At 45.9% G+C, this 21,062-nt stretch overlaps 2 protein-coding genes across 7 annotated transcripts in view; both read right to left on the bottom strand.

The window, feature by feature from the left end:
- Positions 1 to 4,206, bottom strand: part of tsc22d4 (TSC22 domain family member 4) — a 6,762-nt gene extending 2,556 nt beyond the window's left edge. Inside the window, exons 1-4 of one of the 3 annotated variants that reach the window (XM_079673228.1) lie at positions 3,799 to 4,206; positions 3,435 to 3,623; positions 2,590 to 3,248; positions 2,233 to 2,354 (exon numbers count right to left, since the gene is read on the bottom strand). In XM_079673228.1, the coding sequence (XP_079529354.1) occupies positions 2,233 to 2,354; positions 2,590 to 3,195 (728 nt within the window). In that variant the 5' untranslated portion in view covers positions 3,196 to 3,248; positions 3,435 to 3,623; positions 3,799 to 4,206. The remainder of the gene's footprint in view (positions 1 to 2,232; positions 2,355 to 2,589; positions 3,249 to 3,434; positions 3,624 to 3,798) is intronic. The other 2 variants (XM_079673229.1, XM_079673227.1) reach the window with 2 other exon arrangements.
- Positions 4,207 to 5,775: 1,569 nt separating this feature from the next.
- Positions 5,776 to 20,805, bottom strand: mogat3a (monoacylglycerol O-acyltransferase 3a). Of its 4 annotated transcripts, none has more exons than XM_079669985.1 (11): positions 20,619 to 20,805; positions 19,809 to 20,107; positions 19,175 to 19,353; positions 17,738 to 17,798; positions 17,215 to 17,283; positions 11,743 to 11,886; positions 9,472 to 9,602; positions 7,527 to 7,570; positions 7,339 to 7,429; positions 7,056 to 7,164; positions 5,776 to 6,300 (listed from the first exon to the last, which is right to left on the bottom strand). In XM_079669985.1, exons 1-11 carry the CDS (start codon positions 20,657 to 20,659, stop codon positions 6,146 to 6,148), a joined length of 1,323 nt encoding a protein of 440 aa, XP_079526111.1. In that variant the 5' UTR covers positions 20,660 to 20,805; the 3' UTR covers positions 5,776 to 6,145. The 4 variants fall into 4 exon arrangements, with proteins under 4 accessions (XP_079526111.1, XP_079526112.1, XP_079526114.1 ...); XM_079669987.1 differs by having other exon boundaries at positions 6,160 to 6,300; positions 7,339 to 7,449; XM_079669986.1 differs by lacking the exon at positions 17,215 to 17,283.
- Positions 20,806 to 21,062: the final 257 nt, after the last annotated feature.

Raw genomic sequence — 21,062 nt, 5'->3', positions numbered from 1 at the left:
TCTGACGTCCCTTGTTAAGGTCTGATGTCCCTCGTTAAGGCTTGACGACCCTTGTTAAGGTCTGATGTCCTCTCCTTAAGGCCTGACGTCCCTCCTTAAGGTCTGATGCCCCTCGTTAAGGCCTGACGACTCTTGTTAAGGCCTGACGTCCCTCTTTAAGACCTGATGTCCCTCGTTAAGGCCTGACGACCCTCGTTAAGGTCTGATGTCCCCTCCTTAAGGTCTGACGTCCCTCCTTAAATTCTGACGTCCCTCCTTAAGGCCTGACGTCCCTCCTTAAGGTCTGACGTCCCTGGTTAAGGTCTGACGTCCCTCCTTAGGTCTGATGTACCTCGTTAAGGCCTGACGTCCCTCCTTAAGGTCTGACGTCCCTTGTTAAGGTGTGACGCCCCTCCTTAAGGTCTGACGTCCCTCCTTAAGGTCTGACGTCCCTCGTTAAGGCCTGACGTCCCTCGTTAAGAACTGACGTCCCTCCTTAAGACCTAACGTCCCTCCTTAAGGTCTGACATCCCTCCTTAAAGTCTGACGTCCCTCCTTAAGGTCTGATGTCCCTCCTTAAGATCTGATGTCCCTTGATAAGTTAATCTGTTTCTCAGGATGTTCACATGTGAAACTTAAACTCAAAACAACAATTTTTCTCTCTCTCTCTCCCACACGCTCTCACTCTGCTCTGTGATTGGCTGCCCTCTCATACCAGACCAGCCCACTCACTGTACCAGCCAATAGGAAAGCTTCAGTGGGATTCTGCTCCACCCACTCAGTGAGCAGGGAACAGAGCTCCATTCATTGGTTCAGATGTACTGTTTGTTTTCTACATGAGGCATCAAACATATATATTTGAAAAGTATTTGTGAAATATATGTATATAAATATAGAAATAAATGTAACAGTTATATAATAAGTGCATCTTTAATGTGTAGTTAATTAATCTATGCTGCAAATAAAGCATTAGGTGACATAAGGATTGATTTAAGCAAATTATCAGTATTTAGTTCCAGGGTTCAGACCAGTCTCTGGTTGGGATGTACTGTGTATTACAGAGTATTAGTACAGAGTATTAGTACAGAGTATTAGTACAGAGTATTAGTAAAGAGTATTAGTACATAGTATTAGTACATAGTATTAGTACAGAGTGTTAGTAGAGTATATTAGTAAAGAGTATTAATACATAGTGTTAGTACATAGTATTAGTACAGAGTATTAGTACAGAGTATTAGTACATAGTATTAGTAAATAGTATGAGTACAGAGTATTAGTTTAACAGAGTATTAGTACATACATCATAGTATTATTTTAACAGAACGCAGTAACACACACACACACACACACACACACACACACACACACACACACACACACACACACACACACACTCTGGGAGGTCAGCTGATGGTCATTATGATGAACAGAGGGTCTTTGTGTTCACTGGTGCTGAGCTGTTCTATAACTCACACTGAACCATCATATATATATATATATATATATATATATATATATATATATATATATATATATATATAGAGTATGATCACACGTGATACTCTCCTGATCACACGTGATACTCTCAAGATCACACGTGATACTCTCAAGATCACACGTGATACTCTCCTGATCACACGTGATACTCTCAAGATCACACGTGATACTCTCCTGATCACACGTGATACTCTCCTGATCACACGTGATACTCTCAAGATCACACGTGATACTCTCAAGATCACACGAGATACTCTCAAGATCACACGTGATACTCTCAAGATCACACGAGATACTCTCAAGATCAAACGTGATACTTTCCTGATCACACGTGATACTCTCAAGATCACACGTGATACTCTCAAGATCACACGAGATACTCTCAAGATCACACCTGATACTCTCAAGATCACACGAGATACTCTCCTGATCACACGTGACACTCTCCTGATCACACGTGATACTCTCAAGATCACATGTGATACTCTCAAGATCACACGAGATACTCTCAAGATCACACGTGATACTCTCAAGATCACACGAGATACTCTCAAGATCAAACGTGATACTTTCCTGATCACACGTGATACTCTCAAGATCACACGTGATACTCTCAAGATCAAACGTGATACTCTCAAGATCACACGTGATACTCTCCCGATCACACGTGATACTCTCAAGATCATCAAGATCACACGTGATCTCTCATGGAGAGTACGATCAGACGTGATATGGAATAAAATCAAAAGGAGCTACCTGGCGTCCACCGGCAGGTCGAACATGGTCCGGTCCAGACAGAAGACTGATGGAGTCTGAGTGGGATGGTATGGTCCAACAGGGGGGGAGCTGGGCTGAGAGTGAGACAGCCTGAGGACAGACTGACAGAGAGACGGACAGGTGAGAGACGGACAGGTGAGAGACAGACAGGTGAAAGACAGACAGGTGAGAGACAGAAAGGTGAGGGACAGACAGGTGAAATACAGACAGGTGAAAGACAGGCAGGTGAGAGACAGACAGGTGAGAGACAGACAGGTGAAAGACAGACAGGTGAGAGACAGACAGGTGAGAGACAGACAGGTGAAAGACAGAGCTTGAGGATCTCTCTAGCCGTACCCTGCCTGCAGAGTCCACGTCCAATCGCAATGGAGGAGGGGCGTTCCGTGGGCGGGGTGAAGGAGGGGGAGGGGCGGAGTTTAAACTCTGAGCTACCATTAGCTCGTGGTGTGTCGGTGAGGGTGGCCTGTTGCGAAGTACAAGCCCCGCCCCCTCGTGGCCTCTGATTGGCCGAGCCAGCAGGTGAGCGGTGTCCTGGGAGTAGACTGCGCCTCTGTCCACATCTCGGCCAATCATCTCCAGGGACTCCAGGGAGTGGGCGTGTCTCATGGTGTCCATGACGCACCTAAGCCCCGCCCCTTCCTGTCGCTCCTGGATGTCGGTGCAGGTCCATCGCCCACGGCGATATGGCTGGCCCCGCCCCCCTGCCCCCCCTAGGACCAACCGCACCACCCGGAACCTGGAGGCCCCGCCCCCCTGCCCCGCGGCATCATGGGACACGTGTTTCCTCTTCAGGGAGGGCGTGGTTGGCTGGGAGGAGCTTCTCTGAGCAGATTGGACCACAGTCAGCACCACGCTGGGAGCTGATTGGCTGGCTGGAGCCTGGTTAAAGTCCGAAGTCACACTGGTGATCTGGAAGCCACTCCTCTTTTTCCCGCCACTCATCCTCACACACACACACCCACACACACACACACACACACACACACACACAGACTCTGAAACACAGAGAAAATATAAAACTGTTATTGTCCCTGATGAGGACCAGAGACTGAGTGTGAGTTGTGTGTGCGTGGGTGTGGGTGTGGGTGTGGGTGTGGGTGTGGGTGTGTGTGTGTGTGTGTGTGTGTGTGTGTGTGTGTGTGTGTCTACAGCTGCAGGTAGTTGAACGTAACCTGTCTCACCTCTCTTCCTGTCCCTCTTTCTCGTCAGGGTCAGTGTCTCTCGCCCGCAGCTATGCTCTCAGTTTCTCAGTTTCCTGTTTCCTCACAGTGTTAAGCAACCTGTGTGTGTGTGTGTGTGTGTGTGTGTGTGTGTGTGTGTGTGTGTGTGTGTGTGTGTGTAGTTCAGGTTCTTCAGGCTCTGTTGAAACACTGCATGTCGTCAAAGATTATTGTTATTAACCCCTACACTGCAGGTTATTTATAAACTCTGAATTTATAAACTCTAACTTTACACACTCTTATAATAATAAGACTTTTTTAAACTTTATGAACAACAGCTCGTGAATCATGCCCTCTGACGTCACCGTTGTAAACAAACACTCACGTTCACGCGCCCAGCTGATGCGCGCTTCCGGGTGTGACGTCAAAATAAATCCATTGTTTAGAAAACAGCCACAGACTGCGCATGCGCGCTCCGAAGTTCAGCGAAGTCCTTCAACTCCTTATTCTGCAGATTTATGTCTATTGAAAGTCCTCTAAAGATCCTTTAAGAGAAGCTTCTTCTTCAGAAACACTTCTCTTCTTCTCTTCATCCTCCCCACGCTGCTGCGCGCGGCCGAGAGCGCGTTGCTGACAGGGAGGCGCCTGCGCAGTGGGAGAGAAGGGGGGGCGTTTGCTTTAGCTCAGAGATCAGAAAACATACAGCAGCAGTTCAAGGTTTTCATTTGTCATACGAACAAAGCTACAGTGTCATTTCATGTAGAACTCTTTAAAGTAGAGACACTACATACTGATATACACCTGAACATCAGCAGGAGAGGACTCTTTAAAGTAGAGACACTGCATACTGATATACACCTGAACATCAGCAGGAGAGGACTCTTTAAAGTAGAGACACTATATACTGATATACACCTGAACATCAGCAGGAGAGGACTCTTTAAAGTAGAGACACTACATACTGATATACACCTGAACATCAGCAGGAGAGAACTCTTGAAAGTAGAGACACTACATACTGATATACAGCTGAACATCAGCAGGAGAGGACTCTTTAAAGTAGAGACACTACATACTGATATACACCTGAACATCAGCAGGAGAGGACTCTTTAAAGTAGAGACACTACATACTGATATACACCTGAACATCAAAGGAGAGGACTCTTTAAAGTAGAGACACTACATACTGATATACACCTGAACATCAGCAGGAGAGGACTCTTTAAAGTAGAGACACTACATACTGGTATACACCTGAACATTAGCAGGAGAGGACTCTTTAAAGTATAGACACTACATACTGATATACACCTGAACATCAAAGGAGAGGACTCTTTAAAGTAGAGACACTACATACTGATATACACCTGAACATCAGCAGGAGAGGACTCTTTAAAGTAGAGACACTACATACTGATATACACCTGAACATCAGCAGGAGAGGACTCTTTAAAGTAGAGACACTACATACTGATATACACCTGAACATCAGCAGGAGAGGACTCTTTAAAGTAGAGACACTACATACTGATATACACCTGAACATCAGCAGGAGAGGACTCTTTAAAGTAGAGACACTACATACTGATATACACCTGAACATCAGCAGGAGAGGACTGTTTAAAGTAGAGACACTATATACTGATATACACCTGAACATCAGCAGGAGAGGACTCTTTAAAGTAGAGACACTACATACTGATATACACCTGAACATCAAAGGAGAGGACTCTTTAAAGTAGAGACACTACATACTGATATACACCTGAACATCAGCAGGAGAGGACTCTTTAAAGTAGAGACACTACATACTGATATACACCTGAACATCAGCAGGAGAGGACTCTTTAAAGTAGAGACACTACATACTGATATACACCTGAACATCAGCAGGAGAGGACTCTTTAAAGTAGAGACACTACATACTGATATACACCTGAACATCAGCAGGAGAGGACTCTTTAAAGTAGAGACACTACATACTGATATACACCTGAACATCAGCAGGAGAGGACTCTTTAAAGTAGAGACACTACATACTGATATACACCTGAACATCAGCAGGAGAGGACTCTTTAAAGTAGAGACACTACATACTGATATACACCTGAACATCAGCAGGAGAGGACTCTTTAAAGTAGAGACACTACAGACTGATATACACCTGAACATCAGCAGGAGAGGACTCTTTAAAGTAGAGACACTACATATTGATATACACCTGAACATCAGCAGGAGAGGACTCTTTAAAGTAGAGACACTACATACTGATATACACCTGAACATCAGCAGGGACTCTTGAAAGGAAGAGCTTCATCAGAGTAACTCATGACAGACTTATTGTGACAGACACACAGTGGGAACCTCATGTATTTTATTAGAAATGTTACAACAACACTGAACCTGCTCGTACAGCTCTGCAAAGGATTGTGGGTCCGAAAAGAAGAGCTGCACATACTGGTACTTTGGCATTTTACATCTGTTCCCGCATCATAAACTGTGTTCGGGTCACATGACGGGTCACATGACGCTCTGAAGATAAAAGGATAACTGGAAGGAAGCTGTACCTGTCAATCACCTGCAACATCTTCATGTGATCATTAATCACAACAAACATCATGTGATCTATGGGCCATGCTAGCACTGAAGCTCAGGCATTTAAGGTCAATTAAAATACATATATGGTTCATATGAAGGTCTTTTAAAGGCCATATGAAGGTCATTTAAAGGTCATATGAAGGTGAGGTGCTGGTGTTCATCGAGGCCGTATTTTTCTTTGTTCTGCTCGAACAGGTGGGTCAGACTCTGCAGGTAAGTCTGATGCAGACCCTCGATGTCCTCTGAGCTGGGACTGGGATTCCGGACCAATGGGATGGGCTCTCCCACTGAAGAGCAGACAGGAAACAGAAACAAACTCATAGCTTCAAAAACTCTCCTGAGCTGGTCAATGTTTAAAACTGGGCTAAAGTTGGGCTAATGCTGGGCTAAAGATAGGCTAATGTTGGGCTAATGTCAGGCTAATGCTGGGCTAAATGTAGGCTAATGTTAGGCTAATGCTGGGCTAAATGTAGGCTAATGCTGGGCTAAATGTAGGCTAATGCTGGGCTAAATGTAGGCTAATGTTAGGCTAATGCTGGGCTAAAGATAGGCTAATGCTGGGCTAAATGTAGGCTAATGCTGGGCTAAATGTAGGCTAATGTTAGGCTAATGCTGGGCTAAAGTCATGCCCAACGCCTAGCCTGAAACTGGGGCTAACACTGGGCTCAAACTACGCTCGCTCTGGGCTACTGCTAGCTTACTCTGGGCTAACACTAGGCTAATGCTAGGCTCAATCTGGGCTAATGCTAACCCTGGGCTCACTGTGGTCTACACTCTAGGCTAACGCTAGCCTCACTCTGGGGTAACACTAGGCTAACGTTAGGCTCACCCTTGGCTAACGCTAGGCTCACGCTAGGCTCAATCTGGTCCACACCCTAGGCTAACGCTAGAATCACTCTGGGGTAACACTAGGCTAACGCTAGGCTCACCCTGGGCTAACGCTAGGCTCACCCTGGGCTCACGCTAGGCTCACGCTAAGCTCACGCTAGGCTCACGCTAGGCTCATGCTCACTCCGGGCTATATGTCAGCTAGCTGTCGTACCGACGGTGTTGATTGGCTTCCTGTAGGGCATCAGGCCGAAGCTGTACTGGAAAACTCCTCTGGCGTGAAACAGAGGCAGCGCGACTCCCATGATGCTTTGCAGCCGGTTCTATGGACACAGACACACTGAGCCTTAAATATATATATATATATATATATATATATATATATATCTATATATATAGATATATATATATATCTATATATATATATATATATAGCACATATTTATATTTAGAGAGTGTGTGTTTGAAGGTGTAAACATGTGTGTGAGACCTCTGACCTGCAGCCTCCTGAGAGGAGAACCACTCGGGTTCTCCATCTGATCAAACAACTCGTTCTCCCCGAAGGAAAAGACAGGAACCAGCTGAGCCCTACACACACACACGAAGATCTGTGTGATTATGCATTATTCACAAAAACCACGCACACCCGCACACCCCACACACACACCCCCACCCAAACACACACCCGTGTTTGAGAGCCAGTTTGATGAAGCCCTTCCGGTTCAGGATCTGAAACACAAAGTTAGCCTGTTATCCTTTATATGGGGAACCTATTTGACTCTATAGCACCTCCTAAGCCCCCCACCAACACTCTGCCACCCAGCCCCTGTAGCGCAGCCCCATGTCACAGCTTCTGCCTGCGGGAAGTTAGTGAGAATGATGTGCTGGAGGTCCTTAGCAAACTTGACCCCAACAAACCTGCAGGTCTTGATGGCCTTCTTTTTTAAAGTTGCAGCCCCGATTATTGAAGAATCTCCCACCTTTGAAATCTGTCCATACAGACAGCAGTGCTACCTTCTGCCTGGAAGGAAGCCTCAGTGCAACCTTTGTTTAAAAGGGGGAAACCATGCTGACCCCAACTGCTATCGTCCAATATCCATTCTACCCTGTATAGCGAAAGTGTTCGAAAAATTAGTTTGCAAACAGCTCACATGGTTTTCTGAAGACTTACAACATACTATCTGACATGCAGTCTGGGCTCCGTGCAGGTCATGGGTGTGAGACGGTGACTCTCAAAGTCCAAAATGATATCATCAATGCCCTTGACTCCAGACAATACTGTGCTGCCATTTTCATTGATCTTGCCAAAGCCTTCAACACCGTAGATCACCAACTGCTTCTGGGAAAGCTTATTGGCGTCACTAACCAATCGATAGCCTGGTTTGAAAGCAACCTGTCCATGCGCACCCAGTGTGTAAAATATGACTATCTGATGACACAGACCCTATCCATCTCTAAGGGAGTACCACAAGGCTCTATCCTAGCACCCATCCTATTCTCAAAATATATAAATGACATGGAGAAATCAGTGGGCAACTCCTCTATCCACCTATATGCAGGATAGTTTTCAGAGACTCACATCGCTCTGCCCTCGGCCAGGTCCTGCACACCACCAAAACCAAGATCATGTGGTTTGGCCGCAGTGGCGCCTCCCAAACTGGCACTATTGTGACCGCCGATGGCCGGGACCTCCAAATAGTTCAATGTTATAAATACCTTGGATTTTGGATTGACATTAATCTGTCATTCTCAGAACTTCTCTCCAAAATGCAGACCAAGGTAAAAGCTAGACTCAGCTTCTGTATAGGAACCGCTCCTCATTCACTTCATCTGCTAAACCCTCTCTGGTCCAGATGACTGTCCTTCCTCTGTTCCACTACGGCGACACCATCTTCCGCTCGGCGTGTAAAGGAGCTCTCGATCATTTAGACGTTCTGTATCGCTCCGACACCAACGCCCCCTACAAGACAACACCCGGTCAGCTACAAACATCCGGCTAAAGGTCACCATACATCCTTTGGCCACTCCGCCTTTCAGTTTGCAGCAGCTGGTTGCTGGAATATCATACACAACACCTTGGAGGTGGAGACCTTTGTCTCGCCCAGCAGCTTCAGGGACACTATTACAAACACCCTGGTGCACACAGCAGCTGCTTTGCCTGATGCTCACTGTCTTGACCTCTCCTATAGTGTGCATTGCCATGAAGGAATGAAGGAATGAAGGAATGATTTAATGAATGAATGAATGAATGATTGAATGGATGAATGTTCTATATTATTTGAATGACTGATTGAACCACAGCAGTATTGTTTTAGAGATGTTATATGTTGAACTGCTATGCCTGTGTCATTGTGTTGTCTCCTGGGTTCTGTAGTGCCCGGAGTCTGTCTTTTTATTTTATTTCCTCCCAACCCCCATCCCTTCAGGAGGCCTTTTGCCTCCTGTCAGGTCATCATTGAAAATAAGAATCTGTTCTTAATTGATTTTCCTGGCTAAATAAAGGTTCTACTACTCCATAAACATGTTGTTGGTCCAGTGAGATTTCATTAAAATGTCATTAATTTTAAAAAAAGGTTTCTTTGATACAAGCACAATGATACAGTAATGCTAAGCTAACAGGGAAACAGCACCTGCAGCTTCAAGGCTCCGGGTCGAGCCTCCAGAGACTCTGCTGCCCCCCCGAGCGCTATCACAGCCACGTTACCTCCACCTGGACGACTCAGGAGGTGAGACAGGCTGCTCTTACTGCTGGAGACCAGGCCTGCAGGTGAGACAGGTGAGAGAGAGATAGGTGAGACATGCTGCTCTTACTGCTGGAGACCAGGGGCCGTATTCACAAAGGATCTTAGGGCTAAAAGTAGCTCCTAACTGGCGAATTTAGGAGAAACTCCTAAACATAATGGGCGTGTCAGTCTTACATTTAGGACTCCTAATTTTATTCACTAAGAGCAATTCACAAAGTATGTTAGGCCTAAAAGTAGCACCTAAGTTTAGGAGAGCTTAAAAGTCCTCGAGAGGACTCCTAACTCAGTAAGACCTATTCACAAAGAATCTGAAAATGGCTGCGAGATGAAATGTTTTGGAGACAATGGAAGACTGTGAATTGATCAAGAGATATAGGCTAAATCGTGAGGGTATCAAACTTGTTGTGGAATTAGTGCGGGATGCAATAACATCCCCGACTAACAGGAATAACCCGATTAGTCCGGAAATAAAATGTTTGGCAACACTACGATATTTAGCAACAGGGAAAATGTAACTTTGCAATGCCGACGATTTAGGAATATCGCAACCATCAGTCAGCCGTGCCATAAACCAAACCATCAGCGCGCTCTCTAGACCACATATCATCCAACAGTTTATCCGGTTTCCTTTGGACAATCAACAACTACACAGGATCAAAGCCAACTTCATGGCAATGCAGGTATGCCCGGTGTGGTCGGTGCTATTGACTGGATGCACATACAAATAATTGCGCCATCAAAAGATGAGGACGTGTTCGTCAATAGAAAGAAAGTACATTCCATCAACACGCAGATTGTTTTCATTCATCATGATAGGGGGACTTGAACGGCGGTATGGGCTGTTATTGAAAGTGTTTAAGTGCTGGAAATATGCTCATTGGATAATAGTTTGCGGGGTGCTTTTAATTGCCCCCTTGATTTAATGCAATTTACGTATTTTTATTGTTTGCTCTCTCTCTTTAACGTGCATATACAACGTCATTATCGTGGTCTGCACAAACTTGTCATCATGCGTGTATTCTGCTAACTGCACTGTCCATAACTATTTGATAGGAATACATTTCTAGCCTAGGCTATTTCCTTGTTTTAGTGGGCTCGTTTGTGGGATGTTGCGGAAGAGTTTCACCGAGACCGCCTGCTCTGAACAACCAATCACCGCACTGACCGCTTCTAAACTCATGCACGAGAATCGACGTAATCCATCGCAACGGCGCGTCACTCTTAGTTCACTCTTAGTGATTTATCCTTAGTATGAGTAGGTCTCAGCGGCTTTGTGAATAACTTTTAAGAAAAAACTCCTACGTAAAATGTTTTAGCGAGAGTTAGGAGCACTCCTAGCGGTAAGATAAAATGCTTTGTGAATACGGCCCCAGGCCTGCAGGTGAGACAGGTCAGACAGGTGAGAGAGAAACAGGTGAGACAGAGACAGGTGAGAGAGAAACAGGTGAGACAGGTGAGAGAGAGACAGGTGAGAGAGAGAGACAGGAGAGAGAGAGACAGGCTGCTCTTACTGCTGGAGACCAGGCTTGCAGGTGAGACAGAGACAGGTGAGAGAGGACTCAGACAGACAGAGAGACAGACAGAGACAGACAGAGAGACAGAGAGACAGACAGACAGACAGACAGACAGACACACAGACACACAGACAGAGACAGACAGAGATACAGACAGACAGAGAGAGACAGACAGACAGAGACAGACAGAGATACAGACAGACAGAGAGACAGACAGACAGACAGACAGACAGACAGACAGACAGACAGACAGACAGACAGACAGACAGACAGACAGACAGAGATACATACATACAGACAGATAGAGAGAGAGACAGAGAGAGACAGACAGACAGACAGAGATACAGAGAGACAGACAGGCAGAGAGACAGACAGACAGAGAGACAGACAGACAGAGAGACAGACAGAGAGACAGACAGACAGAGACAGACAGAGACAGACAGAGATACATACAGACAGAGAGAGAGACAGACAGAGAGACAGACAGAGATACAGACAGAGATACAGGCAGAAATACAGGCAGAAATACAGTCAGACAGACAGACAGACAGACAGACAGACAGACAGAGATACAGACAGAGATACAGGCAGAAATACAGTCAGGCAGAAAGACAGACAAATAGACAAACAGACAGACAGGTACCTCCACACATTATGTAGTCTCTGAACAGAGGGACTCTGAACCAGAATGGCAGCATCAGCAGGTGAGAGGTGAGACCTGGAAACATCCTGGAGAACCCTGAGGCCTCAGTGCAGAAGTTACAGAACCCCCCTGCTACCAGCACACCTGAGAGACAGACAGGTAGAGACAGGTGAGGGGCAGACAGGTGAGAGACAGACAGGTGAGAGACAGACAGGTTGAGACAGGTGAAAGACAGACAGGTGACAGAGAGAGACAGTTGAGAGAGAGAAAGGTAAGAGACAAACAGGTGAGAGACAGACAGGTGACAGAGAGAGACAGACTGTCTGTTTCTACACGGACCACTATTGCGGTAAGCATGTTGTAACTTCCGGTTGTTGTTGTCATCTCCGGGTATCCCGTGTGCCTGTTCTGTTGCTGATAGCTTATTATCTTAACTTAATCGATCGTTTTAAAACTCTTGATCACGGCAACTGCCTGACGTTGTAATCACACGTTACTACAGCTTAAGCACTCACAAACTCTCCTTCTCTTAGCGACTGTAACTCCACAGTTGCCTACACTCTTTTCGGGTTTGCTAACGGTAGCTACTTTAGCTTGATAGCTAGCCATGGCTCTTTCCCCACCCTCGGGTGCTATTTCCTGCTCTAACAGTCTGGTTACTCCCCTACCTCCTTTACTGGTACCGATACATGTGTTAAATGTAGTATAGTTGTTAGGTTGGAGGCGGGAATCATAGCCATAGAAGCCCGGCTCCGCATCTTAGAAAATAACTCAGCTACAGTAAAGCCCATGTTAGCCGCTGCGGACCGGCAAAAGGTAGCTCCTCTTAGCCGTCCCCCGGCAACTCCCGAGCAGCAGGGAGAATGGGTGACTGTTCAGAAGGGGCATAACGCGAAACCCGCAGGTCCCCACCAACCCGTTCACGTATCTAACAGATATTCCCCACTCAGCGAGACACCCGCTGAGAAGCCAACTCTGGTTATTGGTAGCTCTATTATGAGACACGTGAATTTAGAGACCGAAGCGTCCACAGTCACATGCATTCCGGGGGCCAGAGCGGGCGACGTTGAGGCGCATCTTAGACTGCTGGCTAAAAATAAACGTAAATACAGTAGGATTGTTATTCACGTCGGTGGTAATGATGTTCGTTTACGCCAATCAGAATGCACCAAACTTAATGTGGCGTCGGTGTGTAGTTATGCTAAAACAATGTCGGACACCGTAATCTTCTCTGGTCCCCTCCCCAATCTGATCAATGATGACATGTATAGCCGCATGTCATCATTTCAGCGCTGGTTGTCTTGGTGGTGCCCAGCAAACAATGTGGGCTTCGTGAATAATTGGACAGCCTTCTGGGGAAAACCTGGTCTGATTAAGAGAGACGGCATTCATCCTACTTTGGAAGGTGCAAATCTCATTTCGGCAAACATTTCAGGGCTCTGTGGACTCAATCCATGACAAACTGGAGTTGAGACCAGGAGGCAGAGTCGCAGTCTTACACGCTTCTCTGCGCTCTCTCCTAGGCAGTCATCCATAGGAATTCCGACCCCAATAAAATACCCAATATTAACGGTGTGTGTGTCTGCCCAAGGACAATTTAAGGTAAAACCTAATAGAGGTGTCATACATAATAACCTAATAAAAGTAAATGTAACAACTACTACAGTGCAACAAAACAGGAAGATTAAATGTGGTCTCTTAAACATAAGATCTCTAGCATCTAAAGCAATACTGGTAAATGATTTAATATCAGATTATAATATTGATATATGCTGTCTCACTGAAACTTGGTTGAGACATGAAGAATATGTCAGCATAAATGAGGCCACTCCACCCAGCCATATCAATACTCATATTGCCCGAGGCACGGGCCGAGGAGGTGGAGTTGCAGCAATCTTTGACTCAAGTTTACTTATCAATACTAAACAAAAATTAAATTATACCTCCTTTGAAAGCCTCATTTTCAGTCTTACGCATCCGACCTGGAAAACTTTGCAGCCAATCTTATTTGTTACAGTGTACCGTGCACCAGGTCCTTATTCAGAATTCTTATCAGAATTCTCTGAGTTTTTATCAGCTTTAGTACTTAAAACAGATAAAGTAATTATCGTAGGTGACTTTAATATTCATGTTGACGATGATAAAAATAGCCTTACTGTTGCATTTAACTCTATATTAGATTCTGTTGGTTTCTGTCAGAGTGTAAATAAACCAACCCACTGCTATAATCACACTCTTGACCTTGTTCTGACTTATGGTATTGAAATTGAGCAACTATTAGTCGAACCGCATAATCCTGCTTTATCCGACCATTTCTTAGTAACTTTTGAAGTACTGTTACTAGACTACAAAGCATTAGCCAAAAGCTCCTGCAGCAGAAACCTATCTGTTAGTGCTATAGCCAAATTTAAGGAAGAGATTCCACCAATACTTAACTCGATAGCATGTCTGCATGTAGGGGAGGAAACTTATACAAAATGTACACCACCCCAAATTGATCATGTTGTTGATAGTGCTACAGATGCGCTGCGAATAAAATTAGACTCTGTTGCTCCTTTGAAAAAGAAGAAAATAAAACAACATAGATTAGCTCCATGGCATAATGCCGAAACCCGCAAAATAAAGCAAAAGTCGAGACAACTTGAAAGGATATGGCGTTCCACTAAACTTGAAGAATCTCGTTTAATTTGGCATATTACTCTCAATGAATATAAGAAAGCACTGCGTAAAGCGAGAGCAGCATACTACTCTTCATTAATAGATGAGAATAAGAATAATGCAAGATTTCTTTTCAGCACTGTAGCCAGGCTGACAGAGAGCCACAGCTCGACTGAGCCTTCTATTCCCATAGCACTCAGTAGTAATGATTTTATGTGCTTTTTTAACGATAAAATTGTTACTCTTAGAAACAAAATCAATGACCTCTTGCCTTTGACCAGTATAGTGTTATCAACAGCTCCCGGAAACGTAAGTTCTAATATTACACTAGATAGTCAACTAGAATGCTTTTCAGCCATAAACCTTGAACAATTAAATTCAATGATTCTCTCTTCTAAACCATCAACGTGTATCTTAGACCCGATTCCAACTAAGCTGTTAAAAGAAGTTTTTCCATTAATTAGCACTTCTTTATTAAATATTATGAATATGTCTTTATTATCAGGCTATGTTCCACAATCATTCAAAGTAGCAGTGATAAAACCGCTTCTTAAAAAGCACAACCTCGATCCAGAGGTTTTAGCCAACTATAGACCTATTTCTAATCTTCCGTTCCTCTCAAAAATTCTTGAGAAAGCAGTCGCAAAACAGCTGTGTGATTACTTAAAAAACTATGATTTATTTGAAGATTTTCAGTCTGGCTTTAGAACACAACATAGCACAGAGACAGCTCTGGTTAAAGTCACAAATGACATTCTAATAGCCTCTGACAAGGGACTTGTCTCTATTCTTGTCTTGCTCGATCTTAGTGCTGCATTTGATACTATCGACCATGATATCCTATTGCAAAGACTAGAGCACTTAGTTGGCATACAGGGAACTGCTTTAGGCTGGTTTAGGTCCTATCTATCTGAACGCTCTCAGTTTGTACGTGTCAACGATGAATCTTCCATGCAAACCAAAGTTAGCCATGGAGTGCCACAGGGCTCAGTGCTTGGACCTATTTTGTTCACCCTATATATGCTTCCGTTAGGCAATATTATAAGGAATCATTCTGTAAACTTTCATTGTTATGCGGATGATACTCAACTATATTTATCAATCAAGCCTGATGAAATTAATCATCTAAATAAAATTCAAGACTGCCTCAAGGACTTAAAAACGTGGATGACCTTACATTTTTTGATGTTAAACACGACCAAAACTGAAGTTATTGTACTTGGCCCGAAGAATCTACGAAACAAATTATCTAAAGATATATTAACTATGGATGGCATTAATTTGGCCTCCAGTGAGACTGTAAGGAATCTTGGTGTTATATTTGATCAGGATTTATCCTTTAACACCCACATAAAATCAATTTCAAGGACCGCCTACTTCCATCTACGTAACATTGCAAAAATCAGGCATATCTTGCCTCAAAACGATGCAGAGAAACTAGTCCATGCATTTGTTACTTCAAGGCTGGATTATTGTAACTCCTTATTATCAGGGTGTACCAAGAAGTCAGTCAAGTCGCTTCAGCTGATTCAAAATGCTGCAGCTCGTGTACTAACCAGAGTTAGGAAAAGGGACCACATTACTCCTGTTCTGGCTGCCTTACACTGGCTCCCTATAGAACACAGGATAGAATTTAAAATTCTTCTTCTCGCCTACAAAGCCCTTAATGGGCAGGCGCCATCTTACCTTAAAGAACTCATTATACCCTATTGTCCTACTAGGGCATTGCGTTCCAAGAATGCAGGGTTGTTGGTTGTTCCTAGAGTCTCTAAAAGTACAATGGGAGCCAGAGCCTTTTCTTATCAAGCTCCACTTTTGTGGAATCAGCTTCCAGTTTGTGTTCGGACGGCAGACACCCTATCCGTTTTTAAGATTGCGCTTAAGACCTTCCTTTTTGATAAAGCTTATAGTTAGGGCTGATTAGATTCAGCCCCTAGTTTTGCTGATATAGGCTTAGTTTGTCGGGGGACATCTTACTTCTTCCTTCTCTCTGTCTATACCTGTGTACTCTCATGTTCCGATTAACCCAGCTTCCCCAAATTTCTTTCTTTTTGGTGTCTATATACGCCGGGATCCGGAGTCATGGATGATCCTGCGGTCCTGTGTCATGGATTGCGAGTCCTGGATCTTGAGTCGTGGCTGTGGTCCTGGATCATAAGTCCTGGATGGATATCCTCGTGGATTCATCTTCTTATTATACACACATGCATTTCCAAACATTTGGACTACCTATGTTGCAAATGTATTATCTTTTCAATTTATACACGGCATCTATTGCACGTCTGTCCGTCCTGGGAGAGGGATCCCTCCTCTGTTGCTCTCCCTGAGGTTTCTCCCATTTTTCCCTTTAAACTGTGGGGTTTTCTCTGGAAGTTTTTCCTTGTACGATGTGAGGGTCTAAGGACAGAGGGTGTCGTATTGTCATACTGATATTCTGTACAAACTGTGAAGTCCACTGAGACAAATGTAACATTTGTGATATTGGGCTATATAAATAAACATTGATTGATTGAGGTGAGAGAGAGAAAGGTGAGCGACAAACAGGTGAGAGACAGACAGGTGAGAGGTGAGACCTGGAAACATCCTGGAGAACCCTGAGGCCTCAGTGCAGAAGTTACAGAACCCCCCCTGCTACCAGCACACCTGAGAGACAGACAGGTAGAGACAGGTGAGGGGCAGACAGGTGAGAGACAGACAGGTGAGAGACAGACAGGTTGAGACAGGTGAGAGACAGACAGGTGACAGAGAGAGACAGGTGAGAGAGAGAAAGGTGAGAGACAAACAGGTGAGAGACAGACAGGTGAGAGGTGAGACCTGGAAACATCCTGGAGAACCCTGAGGCCTCAGTGCAGAATTTACAGAACCTCCCTGCTACCAGCACACCTGAGAGACAGACAGGTAGAGACAGGTGAGAGACAGACAGGTGAGAGAGAGACAGGTGAGAGAGAGACAGGTTGAGACAGGTGAGAGACAGACAGGTAGAGACAGGTAGAGACAGGTGAGAGACAGACAGGTGAGAGACAGACAGGTGAGAGACAGACGGGTGAGAGACAGACAGGTGAGAGACAGACCGGTATAGACAGGTGAGAAACAGGAGAAAGACAGGTGAGACAGACAGGAGAGAGACAGGTGAGACGGACAGGTGAGAGACAGACAGGTGAGAGACAGACAGGTATAGACAGGAGAGAGACAGGTGAGAGACGGACGGGTGAGAGACAGACAGGTGAGACAGACAGTTAGAGACAAGTGAGAGACAGACAGGTGAGAGACAGACAGCTGAGAGACAGACAGGTGAGACAGACAGTTAGAGACAGGTGAGACAGACAGGTGTTCTCACCATGAGGATGGAACCCGAAGATGTAGTTTTTCTTTGGATCCAGATCCACAGTTTTCAGAAGCTGGAGAGACAAAGAGGATCAGAGTCAGAGTCGGGTACTCAGTGACGGGTCGGGTCCTCAGTGATGAGTCGGGTCCTCAGTGACGGGTCGGGTCCTCAGTGATGGGTCGGGTCCTCAGTGACGGGTCGGGTCCTCAGTGACGAGTCGGGTCCTCAGTGACGAGTCGGATCCACAGTGACGAGTCGGATCCACAGTGACGAGTCGGGTCCTCAGTGACGGGTCGGGTCCTCAGTGACGGGTCGGGTCCTCAGTGACGAGTCGGGTCCTCAGTGACGGGTCGGGTCCTCAGTGACGGGTCGGGTCCTCAGTGACGGGTCGGGTCCTCAGTGACGAGTCGGGTCCTCAGTGACGAGTCGGGTCCTCAGCGATAAGTCGGGTCCTCAGTGACGAGTCGGGTCCTCAGTGATGAGTCAGGTCCTCAGTGATGAGCTGGATCTGACAGGACCAGAACCTCTCTCCACAAGGACCAGAACCTCTCTCCACCAGAACCAGGGCCTCTCTCCACAAGGACCAGAACCTCTCTCCACAAGGACCAGAACCTCTCTCCACCAGGACCAGAGCCTCTCTCCACTAGAACCAGAACCTCTCTCCAGCAGAACCAGGACCTCTCTCCAGCAGAACCAGAACCTCTCTCCACCAGAACCTCTCTACCAGAACCGGAACCTCTCTCCACCAAAACCAGAACCTCTCTCCATCAGGACCAGAACCTCTCTCCACCAGAACCAGAACCTCTCCCCATCAGAACCTCTCTCAACCAGAACCAGAACCTCTCTCCACCAGAACCTCTCTCCACCAGAACCAGAACCTCTCTCCATCAGAACCAGAACCTCTCTCCACCAGAACCATAACCTCTCTCCATCAGGACCAGAACCTCTCTCCACCAGAACCAGAACCTCTCTCCACCAGAATCAGAACCGCTCTCCACCAGAACCAGAACCTCTCCCTATCAGAACCTCTCTCAATCAAAACCAGAAGCTCTCTCCACCAGAACCTCTCTCCACCAGGACCATAACCTTTCTCCAACAGGACCATAACCTCTCGCCACCAGAACCAGAACCTCTCTCCACCAGAACCAGAACCTCTCTCCACCAGAACCTCTCTCCACCAGAACCGGAACCTCTCTCCACCAGAACCAGAACCTCTCTCCACCAGAACCTCTCTACCATGACCAGAACCTCTCCCCATCAGAACCTCTCTCAACCAGAACCAGAACCTTTCTCCACCAGAACCAGAACCTCTCCCCATCAGAACCTCTGTCTCAACCAGAACCAGAACCTCTCTCCACCAGAACCTCTCCACCAGAACCAGAACCTCTCTCCCTCAGAACCAGAACCTCTCTCTATCAGAACCAGTTATATGAATAAAGATAGTCTCACCCTGAGGGGGAAGTAGTCCCTGAAGAACTCCCACACTCTCCAGCTCCTCATCCAATCAGACCTGCGACCCCCACTGGTGGGCGTGTCCCCGTCCAGCCACAACCAAGCAGCATACAGCACGGCCAGGATCCACCAATCAGAGAGCAGGAGCAGCATGAAGGCTGACAGACACACCTGAGCTGAGAGACAGACAGGTGAAACAAATGAGATACAGACAGCATGTCTCTCACCTAGCACCAGAAGCTGAAGACCCACTGCAGACAGACAAGAACAGACAGAAAGACAGACAGACACTAAGGACAGACAGACAGACAGACAGACAGACAGACAGACAGACAGACAGACAGACAGGTGACAGAGAGACAGACAGGTGACAGGCATACAGACAGTTGATACAGACAGGCAGACAGACAGGCAGGCAGGCAGATAGACAGACAGACAGTTGAGACAGGCAGGCAGACAGACAGACAGGCAGGCAGGCAGGCAGGCAGACAGGTGACAGAGAGACAGACAGATAGTTGAGACAGACAGGTGACAGACAGACAGCATGTCTCTCACCTAGCACCAGGAAGCTGAAGACCCACTGCAGACATTAAGGACAGACAGACAGACAGACAGACAGCATGTCTCTCACCTAGCACCAGGAAGCTGAAGACCCACTGCAGCGCAGCAGCTGTCTGCAGCCTCCTCTCCAGCGGGACATTCAGCGGGGCGAGGCGCAGCTTCATGCCGCAGACAGAGCACCTCAACCCGCGGAGAGAGACGAGACGTGCCGATGCGTCCTCTGGAAGTCTGTCTCTCACCCGTCTCTCAGCTGTCTGTCTCTCCTCTGTGTTTCCAGGTAATCCTGAACTCTCAGCTTCTCCCCAAACTTTACAAACACGCTCGTGCACGCCGCGCCGGCGCAGAGGACCCTCCCTCTCTGGGTGGAATCTTCTCGGCCAATCAGAGCGCAGGAATGAACATTTTCGGGAGCGCGCATGTTGTTTGAGTTGAAAGTGCAGATTTCCAAACGTCCGAAGAAGAAGTTGTGAAAGAGTTTCTGAGTTATGAGTCCACTCTTAAAATTACAAATTTTGATTTCGTTGAATTTTTGCTGTCCATTTTGTCCCCACTGCCCTTTAGTAACAGTTAACTCTGGTCGTGGTAATAGGAGTTCAAGTCAGTGTTTCCCCTAGGGTTACTGCCGTAGCAGGGTGCTGATCAAAAAAAATGTTCGGGGCGTCCGAATTTTTTTTATCCTCTGGAGCAGAGAGGAGCTGTGGATTATTGTTATTGATAATCGTACAGTAACAAAGTATTTGTACATTAAAAAGTAATACAGTACAGTGTTACACTGAACTGTATTACTTTTTTTCAAACTGTATTCCCTTCTTATCATGTAGCCTACACTTCTTCCTTTCATTGATACATTTAAATCACCTGACTACAGCATATAACATACCTGCTGCAGCACTGTGCTGCTGCTGCTTCTCTCTGCCTCATCCTCTATTGCTGGAGGCAGCTCCACCTCATCTGATCTCTGATATGAGAGCAATCTGTTATGATCATATTGAGCTATTGGTGTGAGTCTAACATTAAACAAGCAGTCTGCTTGTCATACATTGCTGACGATACACTTTAAGTGGCAATTTGTTGAGTCACTGCCGCTAAATGCCGGTAGCATCAAGCTAGCAAGTCCTGCATTAGCCTCACATCAACAGGTGTAGACAGAACATCCAATTATCCTGAGCTAATAATTACTGAATAAACCAACTCACATCTCAATACTGTAGTTCAAAACGGCGGTACCTGCTCACCATCTGTGAGCTATTTTTAGAATGCGCACGCTACGTTCGTTGTCGCGTTATGGAAAGCCAAAAGTGCCATAATACGGGGGTGAAAAAAC

This window comes from Notothenia rossii (genome assembly GCF_949606895.1).
Source record: "Notothenia rossii genome assembly, chromosome: 3".
NCBI lineage: Eukaryota > Metazoa > Chordata > Actinopteri > Perciformes > Nototheniidae > Notothenia > Notothenia rossii.
This window is presented reverse-complemented; position numbering and strand designations above follow the sequence as displayed.

What these genes read in the sequence shown, in the direction of transcription:
- mogat3a (XM_079669985.1), bottom strand. Translation starts at nt 20,659, where the DNA reads ATGAGGCAGAGAGAAGCAGCAGCAGCACAGTGCTGCAGCAG. An exon ending in CTTCGGGTTCCATCCTCATG is followed by an intron (nt 17,284 to 17,737) that starts GTGAGAACACCT and finishes TCTGTCTCTCAG; the next exon opens with GTGTGCTGGTAGCAGGGAGG. An exon ending in CTCCTCTCAGGAGGCTGCAG is followed by an intron (nt 7,165 to 7,338) that starts GTCAGAGGTCTC and finishes CTGTGTCCATAG; the next exon opens with AACCGGCTGCAAAGCATCAT.